Source organism: Kryptolebias marmoratus, linkage group LG5 (assembly GCF_001649575.2).
Source record: "Kryptolebias marmoratus isolate JLee-2015 linkage group LG5, ASM164957v2, whole genome shotgun sequence".
In the NCBI taxonomy this organism is placed as follows: domain Eukaryota; kingdom Metazoa; phylum Chordata; class Actinopteri; order Cyprinodontiformes; family Rivulidae; genus Kryptolebias; species Kryptolebias marmoratus.
The window spans coordinates 3,693,069-3,710,785 of record NC_051434.1 but is presented as its reverse complement, the minus strand read 5'-3'; the positions used below and the strand labels follow the sequence as shown (position 1 = coordinate 3,710,785).

General features: G+C 39.2%; 1 protein-coding gene across 3 annotated transcripts in view; it reads left to right on the top strand.

Annotated features, from left to right (window-relative positions):
- Positions 1-17,717, top strand: part of LOC108246372 (MTSS I-BAR domain containing 1) — a 49,689-nt gene that overhangs the window by 19,847 nt on the left and 12,125 nt on the right. For all 3 annotated transcript variants that reach the window (XM_025010015.2, XM_017433878.3, XM_017433876.3), the window contains exons 4-7: positions 13,735-13,819; positions 14,979-15,070; positions 15,216-15,290; positions 15,407-15,418. In XM_025010015.2, the coding sequence (XP_024865783.1) occupies positions 13,735-13,819; positions 14,979-15,070; positions 15,216-15,290; positions 15,407-15,418 (264 nt within the window). The remainder of the gene's footprint in view (positions 1-13,734; positions 13,820-14,978; positions 15,071-15,215; positions 15,291-15,406; positions 15,419-17,717) is intronic.

Sequence of the window (17,717 nt, the reverse complement as noted above, 5' to 3'; positions counted from 1 at the left end):
TACTTGTCTCATATTATTCACTGTGAGAGGAGGACTGAAGTGGCTGCCAGCAGCAGGAAAAGCAGTGTGGGGTCTTGAAGGGCCTCATTATCATGTGGCATCGCCACGGCAACGGCAGAAGCTGCCTGCTTTGACGTAATTCGAACCTTTGTTGGAAAACGCATATGCATGAACATAAACATGAGCTCAGGATTCTTTAATAAAATATTGTAAAGAGATCACCTTGAAACAATAAGTGTTCCCTTAAACAGCTGCAGAAACAGTGTTTTATTAGCAGGAGGTGAAAACTATGCATCATGTTTAAAAGTGATGCTTAAGGTTGGCCACCGTATGCAATGGACCATAGAGCTTCTGCCTAAAGTGCCAATAAATTACACTGAAAACTGCTGCAGATGGTTTCCAACAGAAAACATAAACCTAGAAAGAAATCCTCTATTCACAGACACTTTATAAAGAAGGACAAATACAACAGAAATCTATTTTTTTTCTGCAAAGTGCATTGTTAAAAGGTTTCTGTAAATATTACAGTAACTTACTGGCAGTTTTACAAGAATACAGTGATATACCTGCTGTATGTCTGTGTGAGTCAGCCAGAGGGTGTTTGAATTATTAAATAGGGGCACCCAGCAGGTGAGTCTGTGCTTGTGTTTTTTTTTATCTCCTCTACAAACTCCCTTTAATTAGCAAACAGTCCCCACCCATCAGAAAGAATATTTAAGGGCTCCCTCTGCAGGCCCGGACGCAGTCCTTTGAATGTGTCTCTGTGGAAAAACAAAATAAGACATTATTCTCTAAAGTTGTATTCAATTTTTTTGCAATTTGCTTAGTTAAAAATTGACTGATTGCTTTGAAAAAAGGGCGATCCCAGTCACAGGAGCGGTGTTTGTGGCTGTGAAGGAGACTGCTTGTTTGTAAAGGTTGAATTGGTGTTAAATATTTCACAGCTCTACTGTCACACTGCAGAGATGAACTCTGCCTCACTTTCGCTCTTCAGATAACCTCACTGAAAACACAATGCCGTGCGTACATATGCACGCTTTCTACGTGTCAAAGTTGAAGCTTCTCTGACATTTTTCACGTTAATGCTGGATCAAATTAAAGGCCTAGGGTTCCTTAAAGGAATCCATATCACCTGCAGCCTTTCATGCCAGAGTTTGAAATGAAGATAGTCTTACATCGACTTGTAGCGTTTTGGTCAGACTTGTGATATCTTGTGTGATCTTGAATGATCTGAACTTGTAATCAGTGTAATGTCCATCCAGCTGCCAATCTAGTCTGTGGTTCATAAAATATTTTGCTAACAAACAGAGAGAGCTGATATCAAATTGTTAAAGATCTCGTTCAATCTGTTGGTGCTCAGGTTGTGTGTTGGGGATTAATCTTAGCTACTATCACACCAAACCTTAGCTCAGTATGTGTCAAATTAAATGAGTTTTATATATTTTAGTGCTGTTAAGATCAATTGACTGTAGCAGATTTTAAACTGCTCCAGTTTGTTGTACAGATCAGTTGGGTTTTTTTTGGAGGGGGGGTATAACACGGTTCTCCCACATCATTTTAATTTACAGTAAACTCCTCATTGTGTAGAAGCTTGTCTCAGCCCTCCAACATTTCTGTGAAAACACAGACTGGTTTTGCTAAATCATCAGCCATTGTTCTCTGAGCTTTGGCAACAAAAGTGTGGCACCTGTATTCCTCCACCTGCCCCCGCCTCCTCCCCCTACACTCCTGTCATGCAGAGGTGAGACGCCCCTGGGCAACCCGAGCGTCTGATTGGAGGACGCGCCGATGGTTAATTTGCGGTCGTGTGCTGATGGTTTACACGCTGGCAGAAAATGAGAGGTGTGCACATGCGAGTGTGTGTCTCCCGTCTCCAGGGAGCGATGGGAGGATCAAAGTGTGTCTGGCTTTAACGGGCAACAGCCAATCAGAGCAGAGAGAGCGAGATCTGCCCAAACACGCTTTGAGTCGTGGTAACACACACACTTACATACGTAGAGCCTGCGCACGTTTCTTTTTAGTAACAAAAGCACGACTGTTTACACAGACCTCCCATGCAGTTCTCTAATAATCCAACACACACACCCATCAGGACAAATTCATGTTATTTCCCATCAAACCATCAGAGAGCTGCAATTATTACATGTTTTCAGATTTGAAAACGTAAATGTTCTGGTGTTTCTTTAAAGGATTCTGCTCTCTGAGTTTGACTGTCACCTACAGGTTGATTCAGAAAATATAGATGTTTTTACTTTGACCAGACTTCAAGCCTTTTCCTGATTGGTTCACAGCACAGAGACAAATTAAAACATCCCCATGAGAGCAGTAAATTTGATTTGATTAGACGCATCTAATCACTTCAGAGCATTGTTTAAAACCATTTCCACTCAGCTTGATCTGAAGGTCTTACGTTTTTATGGCTGTTATGAATTAAATTTTCTCACATTTATTTCTTGTTCTCTTTTGATTAAGTCACTGCATTATTGGATTTTCTAATGAAATCTTTTCTGTTGCTTTTTATTTTAATTTACGTTCACAAAAAAGAACTCTGTTTAGGTTTGACTTAAAAAACACTTGACACATTTTAATTTTTGTGGCAGTTATCTTTATGTATTGCCCTGAATTATCACAGGATTGTATTATAAAGGCCTTACTGTGTTATTAATCTAAAAATAACAAACTAATTAGGCCAAAATTAGGCCACTTCCTACTGTACACCCAACACTGCCAGAAGAAGGTGGCACTATTTTTTTCCAAACTCTTGCCCTTTAAGAGTTTATTATCTGCCTCAGAATAAGAATATAGGCTAATGAGTTTTTCATTTATATTGCTTTCTTCATCCATTTCAGCCAAATGAATAGTTGAATAGTAAATGAACCGTTATATAAATATTAGGTTTCATTCATTTTTAAGACAAATATTCTTCTCCTTAATCTTTATTTTCTCTGTGTACAAACCAGGAGAGACATATTTGGCTTTTTTTGCCTCTAATTGCTTAGATTTATTGTTTTTCTTACATAAATAGTGTACAGTGAGGGTTTCCCTAAACTCAGAAATAAAAGCTCCTGCTCCTCTTTGGCTGTGGTCCTGGAGGAAGAGTAGACATCTGGTTTGATCTCCAGCTTCTCCAGTCCACATGTCCACATGTCAAAGTGTCCTCAGGCAAGACACTGAACTTCAGTTTGTCTTTATTTAGCAGCATGAAGATGTGGCTCTCCTGACCGAGAACAGAACTGATTAAAGTTGAATCTCACTTTAAAAAAAGATCTGATGATCTCATTTTATTTGTTTTTAAGGAGGTCAGATTGGTCAAATTCTTTGCAGCTGCAGTTCTGTGACGGATGTTTTTCTCCAGTAATGCTTTCTTCAGCTAACATGAATAATATAAGAGACACTATGAAGCTTTTGTTCTGCTTTAAGTTACTCTGCAGAACTCTGTAATCAGTTTGATCAGACGAGGTGAGATCTGAAACAAATCTGTGTTTGTAATATGATCCGTGTGTGTGTGTGTGTGTGTGTGTGTGTGTGTGTGTGTCAGGAGTTTAATGGTCTTTCTGAGGGATTGAAACTAATTAAATGGCATAAGACTAACAAATAAGAAAAAACTAGATTCACATTTTGTGTGTAATAAATCATTTTGTGTACATGAAGATAAATTGAAGTTACAGAGATCAACACTAAGTAAACTGTTATTGTGGTCTGTTTAAATCTTCTCCTTTTTTGGCACCGAAAGGTTTCTTTTCTGCCCTCTTCTAACTGCTGTTGATTGAAAACATGTCTTGGTTTTTCTGCTGTTCCTAATTACTGTGAAACCTTTTGGATTGTGGGATGTTTAGTTTTGCATAAATGAATGTAAGTGGATTCAATGAAGAACAAACCACTCAGGATTTGAAGCAAACAAGCCAGAGCTCCTGAGTGTTTCTCTGCTTCCTCCTGCCTGATGAATAAACAATCACTGCACAAATGAATGAGATTCTAATTGGGCTTTTTGTTGCTACGCTAGTTTTATTTAATTGTTTCCCCCCATCATCCTTAGTGCATTATTTTCACTCTTCACCTAATGTCAAAAAAAATATTTTTTTAAATGTCTACCTGTCTTGTAGTTTTGCAAATCTTAAAATAAGAAAGGTACAGATGTAATAATGACATGTGGGGGGTTTGTCCAGGTACACAGACCAAAACCAAGCAGGTTAAGTTAATTGTGGGGATACTTTTAAGTGTTTTAAAATAGTTTTTTAGGAGGATTGAACCAGCATTTTGGTGCGTCGCGACCAGGTGCAGGCGTTTGAATGAAAGTGATTTTGGTCGAATACATTTCTCAGATTTGTCCATTTTAACTAACATGAATAGATATGTCTTGTTTGTCTCCATGGCACCTTGTGATGGACTGGTGACCTGTCCAGGGTCTTCCCTGCCTCTCGTCCAATGAACAGCCCTGAGCAGCAACAAGGAAATAAATTGATGGATATTTAGTTGTTATTACTGATGCTAATAATTAAAGCAGAGTAGTCTGGATGCCATTTTTCCATGGCTCAGATCTGTAAGACTTCACCTTTGACCCCCAGTTTGGACCAGCTGACTGCGCTGTCACGTCCATCAGCTGTGGAGTGAAATGAGACATTACAGAGATTGTTTGACTGACATCATAATGACCAATTTGCTCTTGTAATGTCTTGAATTACACTTCCAGGAGCTTACAAACATGATCAAGCCTTGTTTACTGCAGGTGTTTACAGATGTATCACTGGTTTAAATTTAGTGTGTCGCTTTCAGTCAGCGAGTCTGTGAAACTCCTCACAGCAACCTGAGCTGTTCCAGCGTCTTCACAGGCAGGCTGGAAATCAGCTTTTAGCATTCAGAAAGGGCTCCCCCGCTCAAACGCCCTCAGAGGGCTTCACTGGTACACAGCCTGCCAACTCTTCCAGAGTACAGATTAGCTGCGAAATCGGAGCTCTGGTTTCGCTCGAGGGATTGGCAGCAGCTCGGGTCAAGGAAATAAAACGCTCACTTTACTTTGCTTTTGTGTCAGTTCAAAGAGTGTGTGTGTGTGTGTGTGTGAAGAAGCTGGAATTTGTTGAGGTTGTGAATGATAGCCTTGTTTGTTTGGAGATCTTGTTATTAAAGAATGTCTGATATCAGCAGGGTTTGGTTTCTGCATGTTTGCTCTCATCTCGAGCGTGATTCGTGTTACAAACTCTGCGTGTGAAGATTAAAATACGGTGTCTTTTGTGTGTGAAAGGGCTGATTGCTGAACGATGGATTCTCTTTGTCCCCTAAAATAAGTTGTTGTCACAGCTGTCGGGTTGGAGGAGAGGAAATAACTGAACTGGTTATCACAACTGGTTACTGGTTATCTTATCTATCAACAGCTCCTCACATACGCTGCGCATGGAGAAGTCCGTCAACACGTGGGACAAATAAAACAAAGTGCTGCGTTTTACGTTAAAGTAGAAGTTTAGCACCTGACAGGAAGACAGGAGAGTTAAAATAATATTATGTTTGGATATCTTTGGCTGGCGTGTTTATTTTAACCACTAATTAGTTTTAAGCACTCAGACTAGTTTTATTTTAAGCAAAAACAAAACCAAGGCTGGTAATGCAAAATCTTTCGCACTTTTGCTTGATAAATAAATAAGACTTGTGAAAGCTTTTGGTTAGATATTTAATAGAATCTGTAAAAAGATCTTGCAGATAAAGCTGTCCAGACTTTATTAGGTAGCCACAGTTTAACCTCTACTGCAAGGGAAATATGAGGAATGTTGGGTTCTGCACAAGTCTCAAGTCAAATGCTTTTATTTTGTTTCCGAGTAGCCTCGTATTCTTGTAATCTGTCGAAGTGGTCATGATCAGCAGCTCACTGAGCTCTCTGAAGGCCTTTCAAAGTGTTTCCTTGAACTGACCTCCGTTTTAGGGAAAAAATAATGTTTTGTGAATCATTCAGGCATAAAAAAAACTCAAAATCAAGGGATGAAGCAGTACTGTGCTAATGCATAACAGAAAACTTGGTTAAATAAATAAATAAATATAATATTTGGACATTTTGTAACTAGTAGCCAGTTACTAAAACAATTTGACTTAACTTTATTCATTTCTTTGGACTCTAAGATTAAAGAAGCAAAGATATTATGATATAGGTAGTTTTTTTTAAGACCCAACATTTCCCTTTTTCTTAGTTTTTATTTGAGTATACACCGCAGAATCCGCTGTCACAGTCAGGAATCGAGAGCAAATTACTTTTTTATTGCTCAGAGCCACTGTAACCATTTAACTTAATTATCATGATAAAATCTAATGCAAAGACTTTATATCGTGGATGCTCTTGTTAAAAAATAACTCGTGTAATCTGACTTGTGTGCAGCGTCTTTATAGGATAAAATTAAATTTACTTGCATGGTGGTATTCCTTTTTAGTGCAAGGTTTTTGTTACATTTTGCATTTGTGTGGCAGCTTGTTGAGCCAAGGTTGGAGCAGCTGCTGGACTGCTGATGATTGACAGTTATTGCCGTCCACGGCAGCCCCGTCTTGACCTCGGGACACCAGCTGTACCAGGAATGGTTCAGGAGACATGTGGGCAAAAGGTGAAAAATGTGAAAATCAGCTATGAAGATCAGATTCCTAAAAAAAATAAAAAAGCTGAAGCGAAGACTTCTTAAACGAGGAATCCAGAAGTGTTACTCCTGATATTATTAGAGGTGGGGGTCACGTAGTGTCTACTATGTAATAGTAAATTCCCAACAGCAGGAAACTGATATATCAGTCCAGCTCCAGCGTGTAATCAGAGAGGACAGATATTTTCAAGACAAATATTCAAGGAATCCCAAGACTCTACTGTAACCCACCTCCTCCACCCTTACACACACATAAAGGTATTTTAAGATCGGAGCTTCACTGACATCCTTGGCCTGCTGCCCTCCTCGGTTCACTGTGGGATATTTCAGAACCTCTCTTCCCCCCGGATGAGTTTAGACGAATTAGGTTTATTCCTCAAGAGTCATTCTTCTACTATAGCCTAGTTACAGATCTTTTTATTTATTTTTTGTCTTAAAATCCAATAGGCTGAAGAGCGACCCTTGAAGACTGCGTATTATTTAATGTTTTTAGCTCCTTAGATTTAGCATTCTCTGTCCAGCTCAATGTGACCTTTGTGACTTGTTGCTAATCGGCTGGAAGCTGGCATTTCGTGCCTCGGCATTCAAAAGATTTGACAACAGCGGCACAGTGACACCTCGGCTGCTTGATGACACGCGGAGACGTTCCTGTATTACCGAAGCCGTAAAGTGACCTTTGCTATATAGATGCTGACTGATGCAACCAGCAGGCAACGCTACGCGTCTGTTTGAATGATGGCTGCCACCTGATCGGCTTCTTCTGCCGGCTGCTCAGCAAGTTCTCCTGCAGCTGACCAACATCAAAAACTGCAGTTTAGTTGAACTTTGCTGCTGTTGTACAGTGTTTGCATGTGCTGAGTTTACAATGGCAGAGTGATAATGTATTTAGGTGTTTATGTAAGGGGTTTATAGGAAAGTTGATGGGATTTCTCCTTTTAAAAAAAAATAAAAATCCTGACTATTCATTAACAGTTTCCTGTTCTGCACTAAAACGCCAAAAAAATTGTGAAGATCGTCACAATTATTCATCGAGCCCAGGTCATAATTTGGTTAACCGCTTATCTTTGTCAGCTTCACATCTCAGTTCAGCTTGTTTTTTTTAACCTGTAAATATTTGATAGTAAAATTACTTCTGAGTAGCACTAGAGGAATCCTGGGTACCACCAGTAGTACTTGTACCACAGTTTGAGAGCTGGTTGTAGGTAGTATGACGTATTAAAACGCCCGTCCTCTGACCGTGTTGCATCCTCTCAGTAGTTCCACTGAGCTAAATTTTACATCGTGGGATTAATTGGTAAAAATCCTCAAAAATAGTTGTAATAAATGTATTCCTTTATTAGCATAACATCATGTAAATATATTAATCCCATTCAGTTGGCTTAAATCTGCAGCTTCATCCTGTGGATTTTACTACATCCTGCCAGAACGTCCTGTTTAAGGCTGGAAAAGAAAACAACTTTGCTTGGTTCACAATTTATCTGAACTGAAATAAGTCACACAAAATAGTTGAGATGCATATGTGAAAAAAAGATAAAATGTCTAAACCGTATATCACTGAGAGCAGCTAAAGTTACTAACCAATTAAACAAAAACAGGTTCAAAGAAGGTGACCCACGTCACTACTTCTACCATTTGATTGATAGAATATCTAAAGAATGTGACTAAATTTTAAAAATATAAAGATCTGATTTAAAATGTTTGTTTAAAAAGTATTATTATTATTATTATCCTAAACTTTCCTCTCAGTTCCTCCTGACATCTTTTTCCTCCTCATGCTCCAGTTCTCAAAAATAGCTCTACAACCAAAACCTCCCTATAGCAAAAAGAAAGAAATATCGTGTGATGGTACGGGACAGTGATTTAGTGCCGGTCCTGCTGGGCTGCAGCGTGCGTGCAGCTTCAGCTGCTCCAGTTCCTCCAGTGTTCGTGCCGAGCAGCTCCTGTGGGAACGTGGGTTCACTTCCCAGTCGGAAACAGGGAGACGGCTTTTTAAATTCCAGGTCACCTACTGTTCACGGCAACGCCACGCCATCCGCTCTCCAGAGCCGAGAGATCCACTCGACAGCGAGGCTGCCGCCTTTTGAAAAGTCGGTCAGAAAATCTCGTTTGTGTTTTAAATTTAGGTTAGAGTCCCGTTATCCAGTCTCGGTCTGCTGCACAAGAAACTTCACAGAAGAAAGGAAACTTTCCATTTTTGTTCCTACATTTATTTCAGAAACTGTTTTTCAAGGATTGGTGTCAAAAAATTTGTCAATTAGCACTTTTATAATAAAATGATTGAAGAAAATACATAAAAGGCTTCTAAATTAAGTAAAAAATAGATAATAAATCACTACAAATAAAAGCAATTCTTTAAAATACTGCTCCAGTAAAAATAGTTGCTGTAGCCTTAAAACATAAACATATATCTTATATTTCTACCACTGGAAATATAGGCAGATGTTTAAAACGTCTGTTTATCTCTGATTTAATTTGCTAAAATTAGATTAAATCAATAGAAAGCGTATATTGTCGATGTTACAGTTTCTGCTCAAAGTAAAGAAGTGAGTAAAATAAATAAAAATGATTTTCTTATCAATGTTTCTTTCAAGTTTTACCCACTGAAGAGTTAAAATCCCAGAGTTTCCCACAGGTTCAGATGTGAAAGTTAAAGTTTCAGGACTGGAGGAACTCAGCTTGACTCGTTGAATAATTCAGTTTAATATTTTCACACCTCAGCTCCAATCTGGGCCTGTTTTTCACACCCTGTTGGTCTTTGAACGCCTCATCCTCTGTGCCCTGACATGACCAGGACTCCCTCAGAACATCTGAAGCACTTTGTTGTCCCACAAAGATAAGCGGCGGTGGCGCCTCGAGGCTGTCCTGCTTGTAGATCCGGCTCAGATTGGACTGATCGGAGTCCCGACGCTCTGACCCTCTGATCTGGGCCAACACGAGATGCTCCACAGATCCACTTTGGGTTCAAACATTTGCAACGGACCACAAACTAATTTACTGACTGCAGAGGACAAGTTCACACTACTTGGATTTCTTAAAACAGTGAAGTGTGACTCGTATTAGAGTTGAATGTATGTGGTGAAGGCTTGTCCAGGCAGCTTTTTGGCCACGAAGGTTACCACAGAGCTGAAGTGGCTCACGTTACAGAGCCAGTAGGGAAAAGATCAGCACCTCTGTGTTTCATTGTTTGTGCTGATTTAAAAGCTCCAGTTTCCAAGTTGGAGCTGAGAGCCTTACGGGGTTATATATTTTATTCTAAAACTTGTCTGCTTTATGGAAATGTATTCAAACAGAAGAAATACAAAGTGACTGAGCTGTATTTCTTTTACTTTAAGTGTCTTGTATGGTAACAAATTCCGATGCTGATAAAGATATTGAGAACAAACAACTAGAGGGTTGTATCGAGTTTATAGTCTCACACTGCTCTGGCTCTCGGGGACTGGATCATACGCAGTAATATAAGGTCTAAAAATGTTGAGAAATATGAGCTCACAGCTTCCGTGGAAATGTGCCCAGCCAACAGCGGAGCCAGAAGTTTAAATCACGCTGATCTGTTAAAACGTTTCACTCTCTGCTACAGTTACTCTGAGGGTCCATCAGGGAGAATTTGTTCTTGGAGTTAACTTTATGAGCATGCAGACCTTCCAAAAACAGCCCATTTGGTCTGCTGCTGATTTAACTTCTGGCAGGTTTCCTCTTAAAGTCGTTTTCTTTTCTACAAAGAACTTAAACAAATAAAATAACTTTACAGAACAAAAAATAAACAAACATTTCTGTGGAAATTCGTTGTGAACGCTGAGCGCTGAACGACTGCTGAATATCACTGAAGGAGCTGAAACAGAGCTGCCAAAGCTAAAACGAGCAAGACGCTAGCTAACAGCCAAAAATAGCAAAATTCCAGCTAAAAGCTAAAAGTAGCAGAATGGTAGCTAAAAGTAGTAAAAGGCTAGTTTAATGCTAAAAATATAAGAAGACAAAAATAGAGGAAAAGTTTAGAAACCAAGAAGAATTTCTATGGGGATAATGTTTGTAAATAAATATAAAAGTTACAAATACCAAACGTCATGGCAGCTGAACATTTTAAAATATGAATAGCACAAACTATGCAGAAATAATTAGACCTCAAACCGTGACACATTGGTGCGCTGAATGATCGGTTTGTCGGTGTAAACACGGTCCAGGAGTTCAGCCTGAGAGGAGAGGAGGTAACACTCAGTCAGGAGGTGAAAAAAGGCCTGGCAGGGAAAGGATGAGGTGCAGAACGGCTGGAAAAACGAGGACAGAGTAGGATCTGCGATGTGGGAAATGATAAGAGGAGAGAGGCAGATGATGTGTGAAGAGGAAGACGAGGGAACGATGGAGTGAAGGAAGTGTGAAGGAGGAAAAGTGTTGGGCTTGGTCAGATAGTGGCAACAAATACGCATGAATTACTGATGAAGCATAGAGGCGCACAGCCTGGGGTCTGCAAACTCCTCGACAACAACACAAAGATTTGTTTGTGGTTTGTTGCAACAACTAATGCAAAACTGCTCAGAAATCTTGTAATTCTTTAGTTTAAATCTCTACAATTAGGAGGTAAATGACAGTTTAGATCCAAGGTAGCAGCTCTGTGAGGACTCAGGAACAGCAGCAGGTAAACGAGCTGAAATGAGTTTATAATTGAGTGAGTTAGTTTAGGATGCTACCATTCAAACACGAGTTACAGGCTGAACTCAACGTCCAGCTGAGGGAAATGACAACATCAATTTTTATTGATTTATTTCTAACCAAAGCATTGGACACATGCAGTGTTGACTATTACTGATATTTATTTGAATAATCATTCATAAAATCCAAAGATAGACCACAAAGGTTCAGTATATTAACTTGTTTTAGACCTAAAACATCGTAAAAAAATTTAAATACTGCGGAAAAAACTCTTTTTAAAACTAGTTTCTTTCCTCTTAACAACTTACAAATATAAAATAAAAAATCTTTTGGAAGGTTAAATCTTTGAGTTATTGAATTTCTCCTTAAGTTATCAGTATCAGTATCGTTCATTTGTATAAAAAAATTATGATCCGTAAGAATTTATGAATGCCTCATTGTTTGCAAAGAGAAGAATAATCTCCCATTTTTTCCACTAAAAGGTCATCACATTTTTAACTGCTGCATGTTGAGCTGATGGCAGTAAAATATAGATAAAATTACACCTCAGTCTGGCTCATTTATCTCCTTAATCTTTGGTTGGATCTTTTATGTTCAAGCTAAAATTTAAGGGGAAAATAAATCCAACTAAACAAACAGGAGCCTCATTTGTTTTCAAAACTTACTAACATTTATACCAAAAGTTTTTTTTAATAACACAATAACAGAAACTAAAAGCGTACAGGCTGAAAAACTCTGCAGTTGTTCAGCAACAGCCCAAGCTGAGCACATTACAAACAGGACAATACTCTTAAATTAAGGTTATTTTGTGCTCCGAGGCACTGAAGACGACCGGAGAGACAGAGTGGGTGTGACAGATTTCTGTCAGAGGGAGGAGATGGAGAGGATGGAGGGAAGATGTGAGGAAGGAAAAGAGGAGTCAGTGGTGCATTGCAGTGCTCATCACCCCACCCTGAAAAACACCCACCATTCCTAGTTTAGTTTCATAATCATTTAAGACAGAAAAAGAAGTCTGATGTTGATTAGACCAGTAAAAAAAACAATACTTAACATTTAATCAAGTCAAAGTGTGGGAATAAATGTGCTTAATTCCATGTTTGTAAAGGCTCCAGGCTGACAGGCTGAGACGGAGAGACCCTTCCCCCAGGAGGGAGTGCCCTGTCTGGGGGAGACATGGGGCAGCCATCTGGGCCCTTCAGGTGCCTGTGGAGCTTCTGCTGCACTGACAATGAGTCACGAAACGCTCCGTTGTCACCCTGCTGGAGTGTCCTTGAGCCAAACTTTTACACTGAACAGCATCCAGATCTAAAGTTGAACGCTCCACTTTGTTTCTGCTAATTAAAGTTATGCTCCGATTGCAATAAAAATGCTCCTGATTGAAGTGAATGTCCAACTTATCCCACTGTTAGATCTTTGTCAGAGTGCACTGATTGTGATTGGATCAGATTAAAGATTTTTCAGACATTTTTATTGATATTTAGATATTTATTCCTCACATATCCCCAAGGAGGCTTCACATGAAGGCTTACAGAGAACCCAACAAAAATCTGAAGCTAGGAAGGTGCAGAAACATTTTAATAATAACAAAACAAAAGGTCCCCATGAAGTGTCTCGTACAGAACAGAGAGGTTCTGTTGAGATTGTTCTGTCCAACAGAGAACCTCGACAGAACCTGCAGATTGTGGCAGAAGTTCAGAAAGAACAAGAAGAGCAAAGAGTCCTGGAGCAAACTCAGTTCTGCTCGCAGGATGATGGAGTCAGGGAGGATTGCACGGAGAGAGCTGAAGTTCATCCACAGAACTGTAAATTTCTTAAGATGTTTGGAAAATCTAACCTTTTTTTTTTTAACTGAAACATTTTTTCAGGGCATATGTCAACAGTTTCCATTTGTTTCTTGTGCGTTTGATGTAACAGACAGGTTGTCTGATGCTGCAGGACACCTTACAAGTTGCAACTGCAGCACAACCTTGTGATGATTTATTTTTTGGGTGAACGTGTGAGAAGTTTTAGGCAACCTGTTGACGATCTTTCAATAAATAATGAAGGAATGCAGCTTCAGTTATTCATAAAAGTTCTAAACATGTATGACTGATGATGCAAAAGATCAGAAGTAAGATGCATCTCATATCTAATACTCAGACTTCTTGTTCATCATTGTTTTACACAGTTTGGCATAATGACGATTAGTTTTTATCACGTGCATCCAAAGCTGAACTACACTGAAGCGTCTATGAGTATATCAATTAAACGTTTTTACAGTTTGTATTTTATTTTTTTGACAGAAAGTATTGCCCAGATCGATATGAAAATGTCTGCAGATCAAATGGTGGTGTTAGAAAAGCAACGCACCTCATCATTAACGGACTTAATGTGTTTGTATTTTGTAAAAATGCTGAGTTTGTAGACGTGAACTAGTCAAAAAAGCAGTCTGTGATCAGCGAGTGCTGACCTGTTATTTCTGACAGATTTTGTTTGTTGTCAGGAGGGACCAGGGATATCGGTTCAGCTCTCACCAGAATGTGCATGAGGCATCGCAGCATCGAGGCCAAGCTCCGACAGTTCTCCATGTGAGTAGATCTGTGTGTGTGTGATGAACAGGTGTAGCATCTCCTCTCAGCTCGCTGTGGCAACCTGCCCGTTTCTTTTCTCAGCCTCATCTTCCTCCTTAGTGTTGGACTCGGTTTAATATGACTAAAATAAACTCTCCGACTCTTTGCCTCATCCTTCCATTTACGGTTGAAATTTGACTTTCTTGTTCAGATAAAAACTTTATTATTGACACACTGCACACTAGAATTAAATACACAATGCTGTGAAAAAGTCCTTTCTTTCCCCCCTTACAGATTTCTTCAATTTTTAAAATTTGAACTAACTGCATTTCAAATAACATCATGCCAACAGGCAAACATGGTGGTGGTAGTGTGGTGGTCTGGGGCTGCTTTGGAGAACTTGCTGTAACTGATGGAAGCATGAATTCTGCTCTCCTGAGGGAGAATGTTGACAGGCATCAATTAGTGACCCTAAACTCAATCACTCTTAGGTTCTGCAGCAGGAAAATGATCCGAAGCAAAGCGGTGAAACTCCTCCTCAGACATGAGCAACACTCATTATCACAAACGCTTGATTTCCCCAAGGTGGCACAGCCAGTTAGTAGGTTTACGGAGCAATTACTTTTTCACAGAAGGCCGGGTTGGTTTGGATAGCCTTCTTTTAATTTTTCCTTTAAAAAAATTTAATCATTTTGAAATTATTTTGTTTGATGATCTGAAACAAAAAAGCAACAACAGAAGAAATCTGTGGTTCTTCACAGCACCGTTAGGTTCATGTAAATCCCAGTTATCCTGATTTATGTCCTCTGCCAGCACCGCTGCAGGTTTGTCAGGAATCCATTAATAATGGGAAACATTCTTCTCCCAGATCCAGGCCGAAAACAAAGCATTTAATTCTTTTAATTTACATTTAAACAGTAAAAGGATTAACAAACACACAATTCAGCCTCTTTGCTACTAATATATGCAATAAATAAATAAATTACACACTGCTAAATCTGAAGCCATACCTTATAAAAGCCTCAGGACTGAGCTGTTTGTTTCATTTAACCATCAGCCCTCCTGACAGCCATTCATGCTGCATTTAACTCTGAACAGAACATCTCCAAACCCTGAACCAAAGGCAGAAAGTCATCATGTGGTGGAGTATGAGTTAATAATGTGTTTGTGTTTTCAGGGTGTTTCTGGACTGTCTGATTAACCCTCTCCAGGAGCAGATGGAGGAGTGGAAGAGAGTGGCCAACACTCTGGACAAAGATCATGCCAAAGGTTTCACACACACACACACACACTTCTCAGTTTCTGTGAGAATATGTAAATGTACAAGTTTGTATTGATCTTTAAGCGTGCTGTTATGTAACTTTTTGTGTGTTATAATGTTTATAAAACTGTAAGTGTGTGTGTTCCTCTGCAGAGTATAAGAAAGCTCGTCAGGAGATCAAGAAGAGATCGTCAGACACTCTGAAGCTGCAGAAAAAAGCAAAGAAAGGTTTGTTTTCTCTGTTGCTGCTATTCAGTTAGAAGATACTTAATGGTGAAACAATCTGAGAGTATAAATGTTTTTCTTTTGTGTTTCTTTTTCCCATCATGCTCATCGTTATGCAGCGGATGTATTTGGTAAGTGGATATTCGCCCTGACACGTCTTTATGAAGACAAAAATACCGTATCTCCTCATTGTCTCGTTTTTTTTTAATCTTCAGCTTTAAGATGGTTTTATTATACAAGTTCTTTGAATACGGTTTTAACTCATTTTGACAACATTACACCAGGGGGAGGTGGAAAGATTGTAAATATATCAGCAGACAAGACGACTCAGAGACTAAATATCCAAACACTGTCACCAACATCTCCAGAGCTTTGTCAAACTTTTGCTTTCATGAACAACATCCAGCCCACTTTAATTAAGCAGAAATTTGTTCTCATGCTCTTTAAATGTTTGTGTGACTCACACCAGTCCCACGCTAAAAAAAGAATCTTTAAACACAACAACGCTGTCAGTCAGTGTGACACAAACACAAACACACTTATTAGGCCAGCAGATCCCACTGATAGAGCTATGATGTTGAATTAAATTGAGCTGATAGAATTTAATATAGACTGATTATCAATACTGTTAGCCCTGAAGGCAGCGCAGTCCTCAGATTTATCTTCCTGGACTTATCTGCAGCTTTTATCGCAATAACACATTATGTTTCTATCTGTACCTTCTGAGACGGGCATTCCAGAGAGCTACGGACATTTTCTGTTTGACTCCTACAGCTGTAGTTATTCACTCAACCATTAAACAACCAGTGATCATTGGTTGAACGCTGGTTCTTCAAGGTTCTGTGCTGGGGACCCTTCTCAGATCCAGGCTATGAAGATTACACCCAGCTGTGCCCATTTTAACCTCATGGCTTCAGCAAACATCTGTTCATGTGACATGAAGAAACGCCACCTCCACTAGAAGCCTGAAGGAGTTAGTTAGTAAACCAAACAGGCTTTAGTACAGTAATTAGTCAGATATTGCAAAAACTTAACTTGTCAGACTGCGTTTGATGAGATCCCAGACTAAAAATAACCAAAAGAACTCCCCTTAAAATGTTTCCTTTTCAAAGATGTGCTTCCTGTCTCTAAAAGAAAATGCAATATGACGAAAATGAAAAGCTTTTTGTTGCTTCTAACAAAGGTAGCGGTGGTTTCTAGCTTTGATTCTTTACGACTAAACAAACAGAACCTTGGACTGACCCCAGAGGAACGTCAGCCCCTCCCGGGCTGTTATTAGTGCACGAGAGGAAACTCCCTCTGCGCTGCTTTCAGGTGTCACAGGAGAGAACGGTTCTTCCAGTTTCAAAGACAGAGAACAGGAGGAGGAACTTTTAGTTGAATGTTATGAGAGAGGGAGTGAGGTAAAAATGCAAAAGAAGCTGATGAGATGCAACGAATTTCATGTGAGATCTAACAAACGAACTGGACTTCTTGTTCTGTTTTTAATCTTTAAACTCAGATAAGTGAGTCCAAATGATCCTGAGAGAAACACCACCATAATAAACCATATTTAGGCAGAAAAAGCAATTGTTTGCAGGCTTTTTGTTAGTCTAAAACAAATAAATGGGATTTTTATTGGTTGGAGACAACAAAAAGTAAAAATAGAAGGGCAGTAAAAGATAAAATTTGTGTTTTATAGTTGCAATAAAACATCAATGATCTACTTTACTCATCATGTTGCTTAAATTAAACAGGAAACCAGGAATTACATTCCCATCTCTTCCTCTTTTTATCGCTGAGGCATCTGTCAGAGAAAGTTTAGTAACGCAGACGGAGCTGTCTTCAGCCGATCGGGCTGACCACAGAAGCTGGCCTGGAATCCCGCTGGAGGAATAAAGAACTATAATTGCCTGTTTACGTCTCAAATAAAGAAGATGGGGCTGACAAACATTTGGCCTTAAAAAAAACCAACAACCTCAAAGTATTTACAAAGAAAGGAAAAAGAAACGAAACAATCGGTTGTAATTAAATTAGTGAAATAAATGTGATGTGGCTGCCAACAGCTCTGTGCCTCTTAGTTTTTCCTCTGGCGTGTCTTATTGTCAACAAACCTATAAAAACATCACAGTTTCTCTACATCTACAGCTTTAAGACTTCTCTGTCCTGACAAATATGGATTCTTTTATTAAAACAAATATAAAACAGTCAGTGAAGGAAAAGTCAGAGGACTGAAATGAGAATTTCCCCTAAAGTAACGTTTAGCTCCAGTTTTAGCTGTGATCCCTCCTGGTGTGAGATAATCTTTTTATAGTCAGCAACGTGGGATTTTTCTTAAATGTCTGCTCGACGCCACAGAGGAGCAGAGACACTGATCTGTGTGAGTCTGCGAAGCTGAACTTAATGAATTTTAATCGTTTTCATGAAACAGTCAGACTGTGACAGGACGGC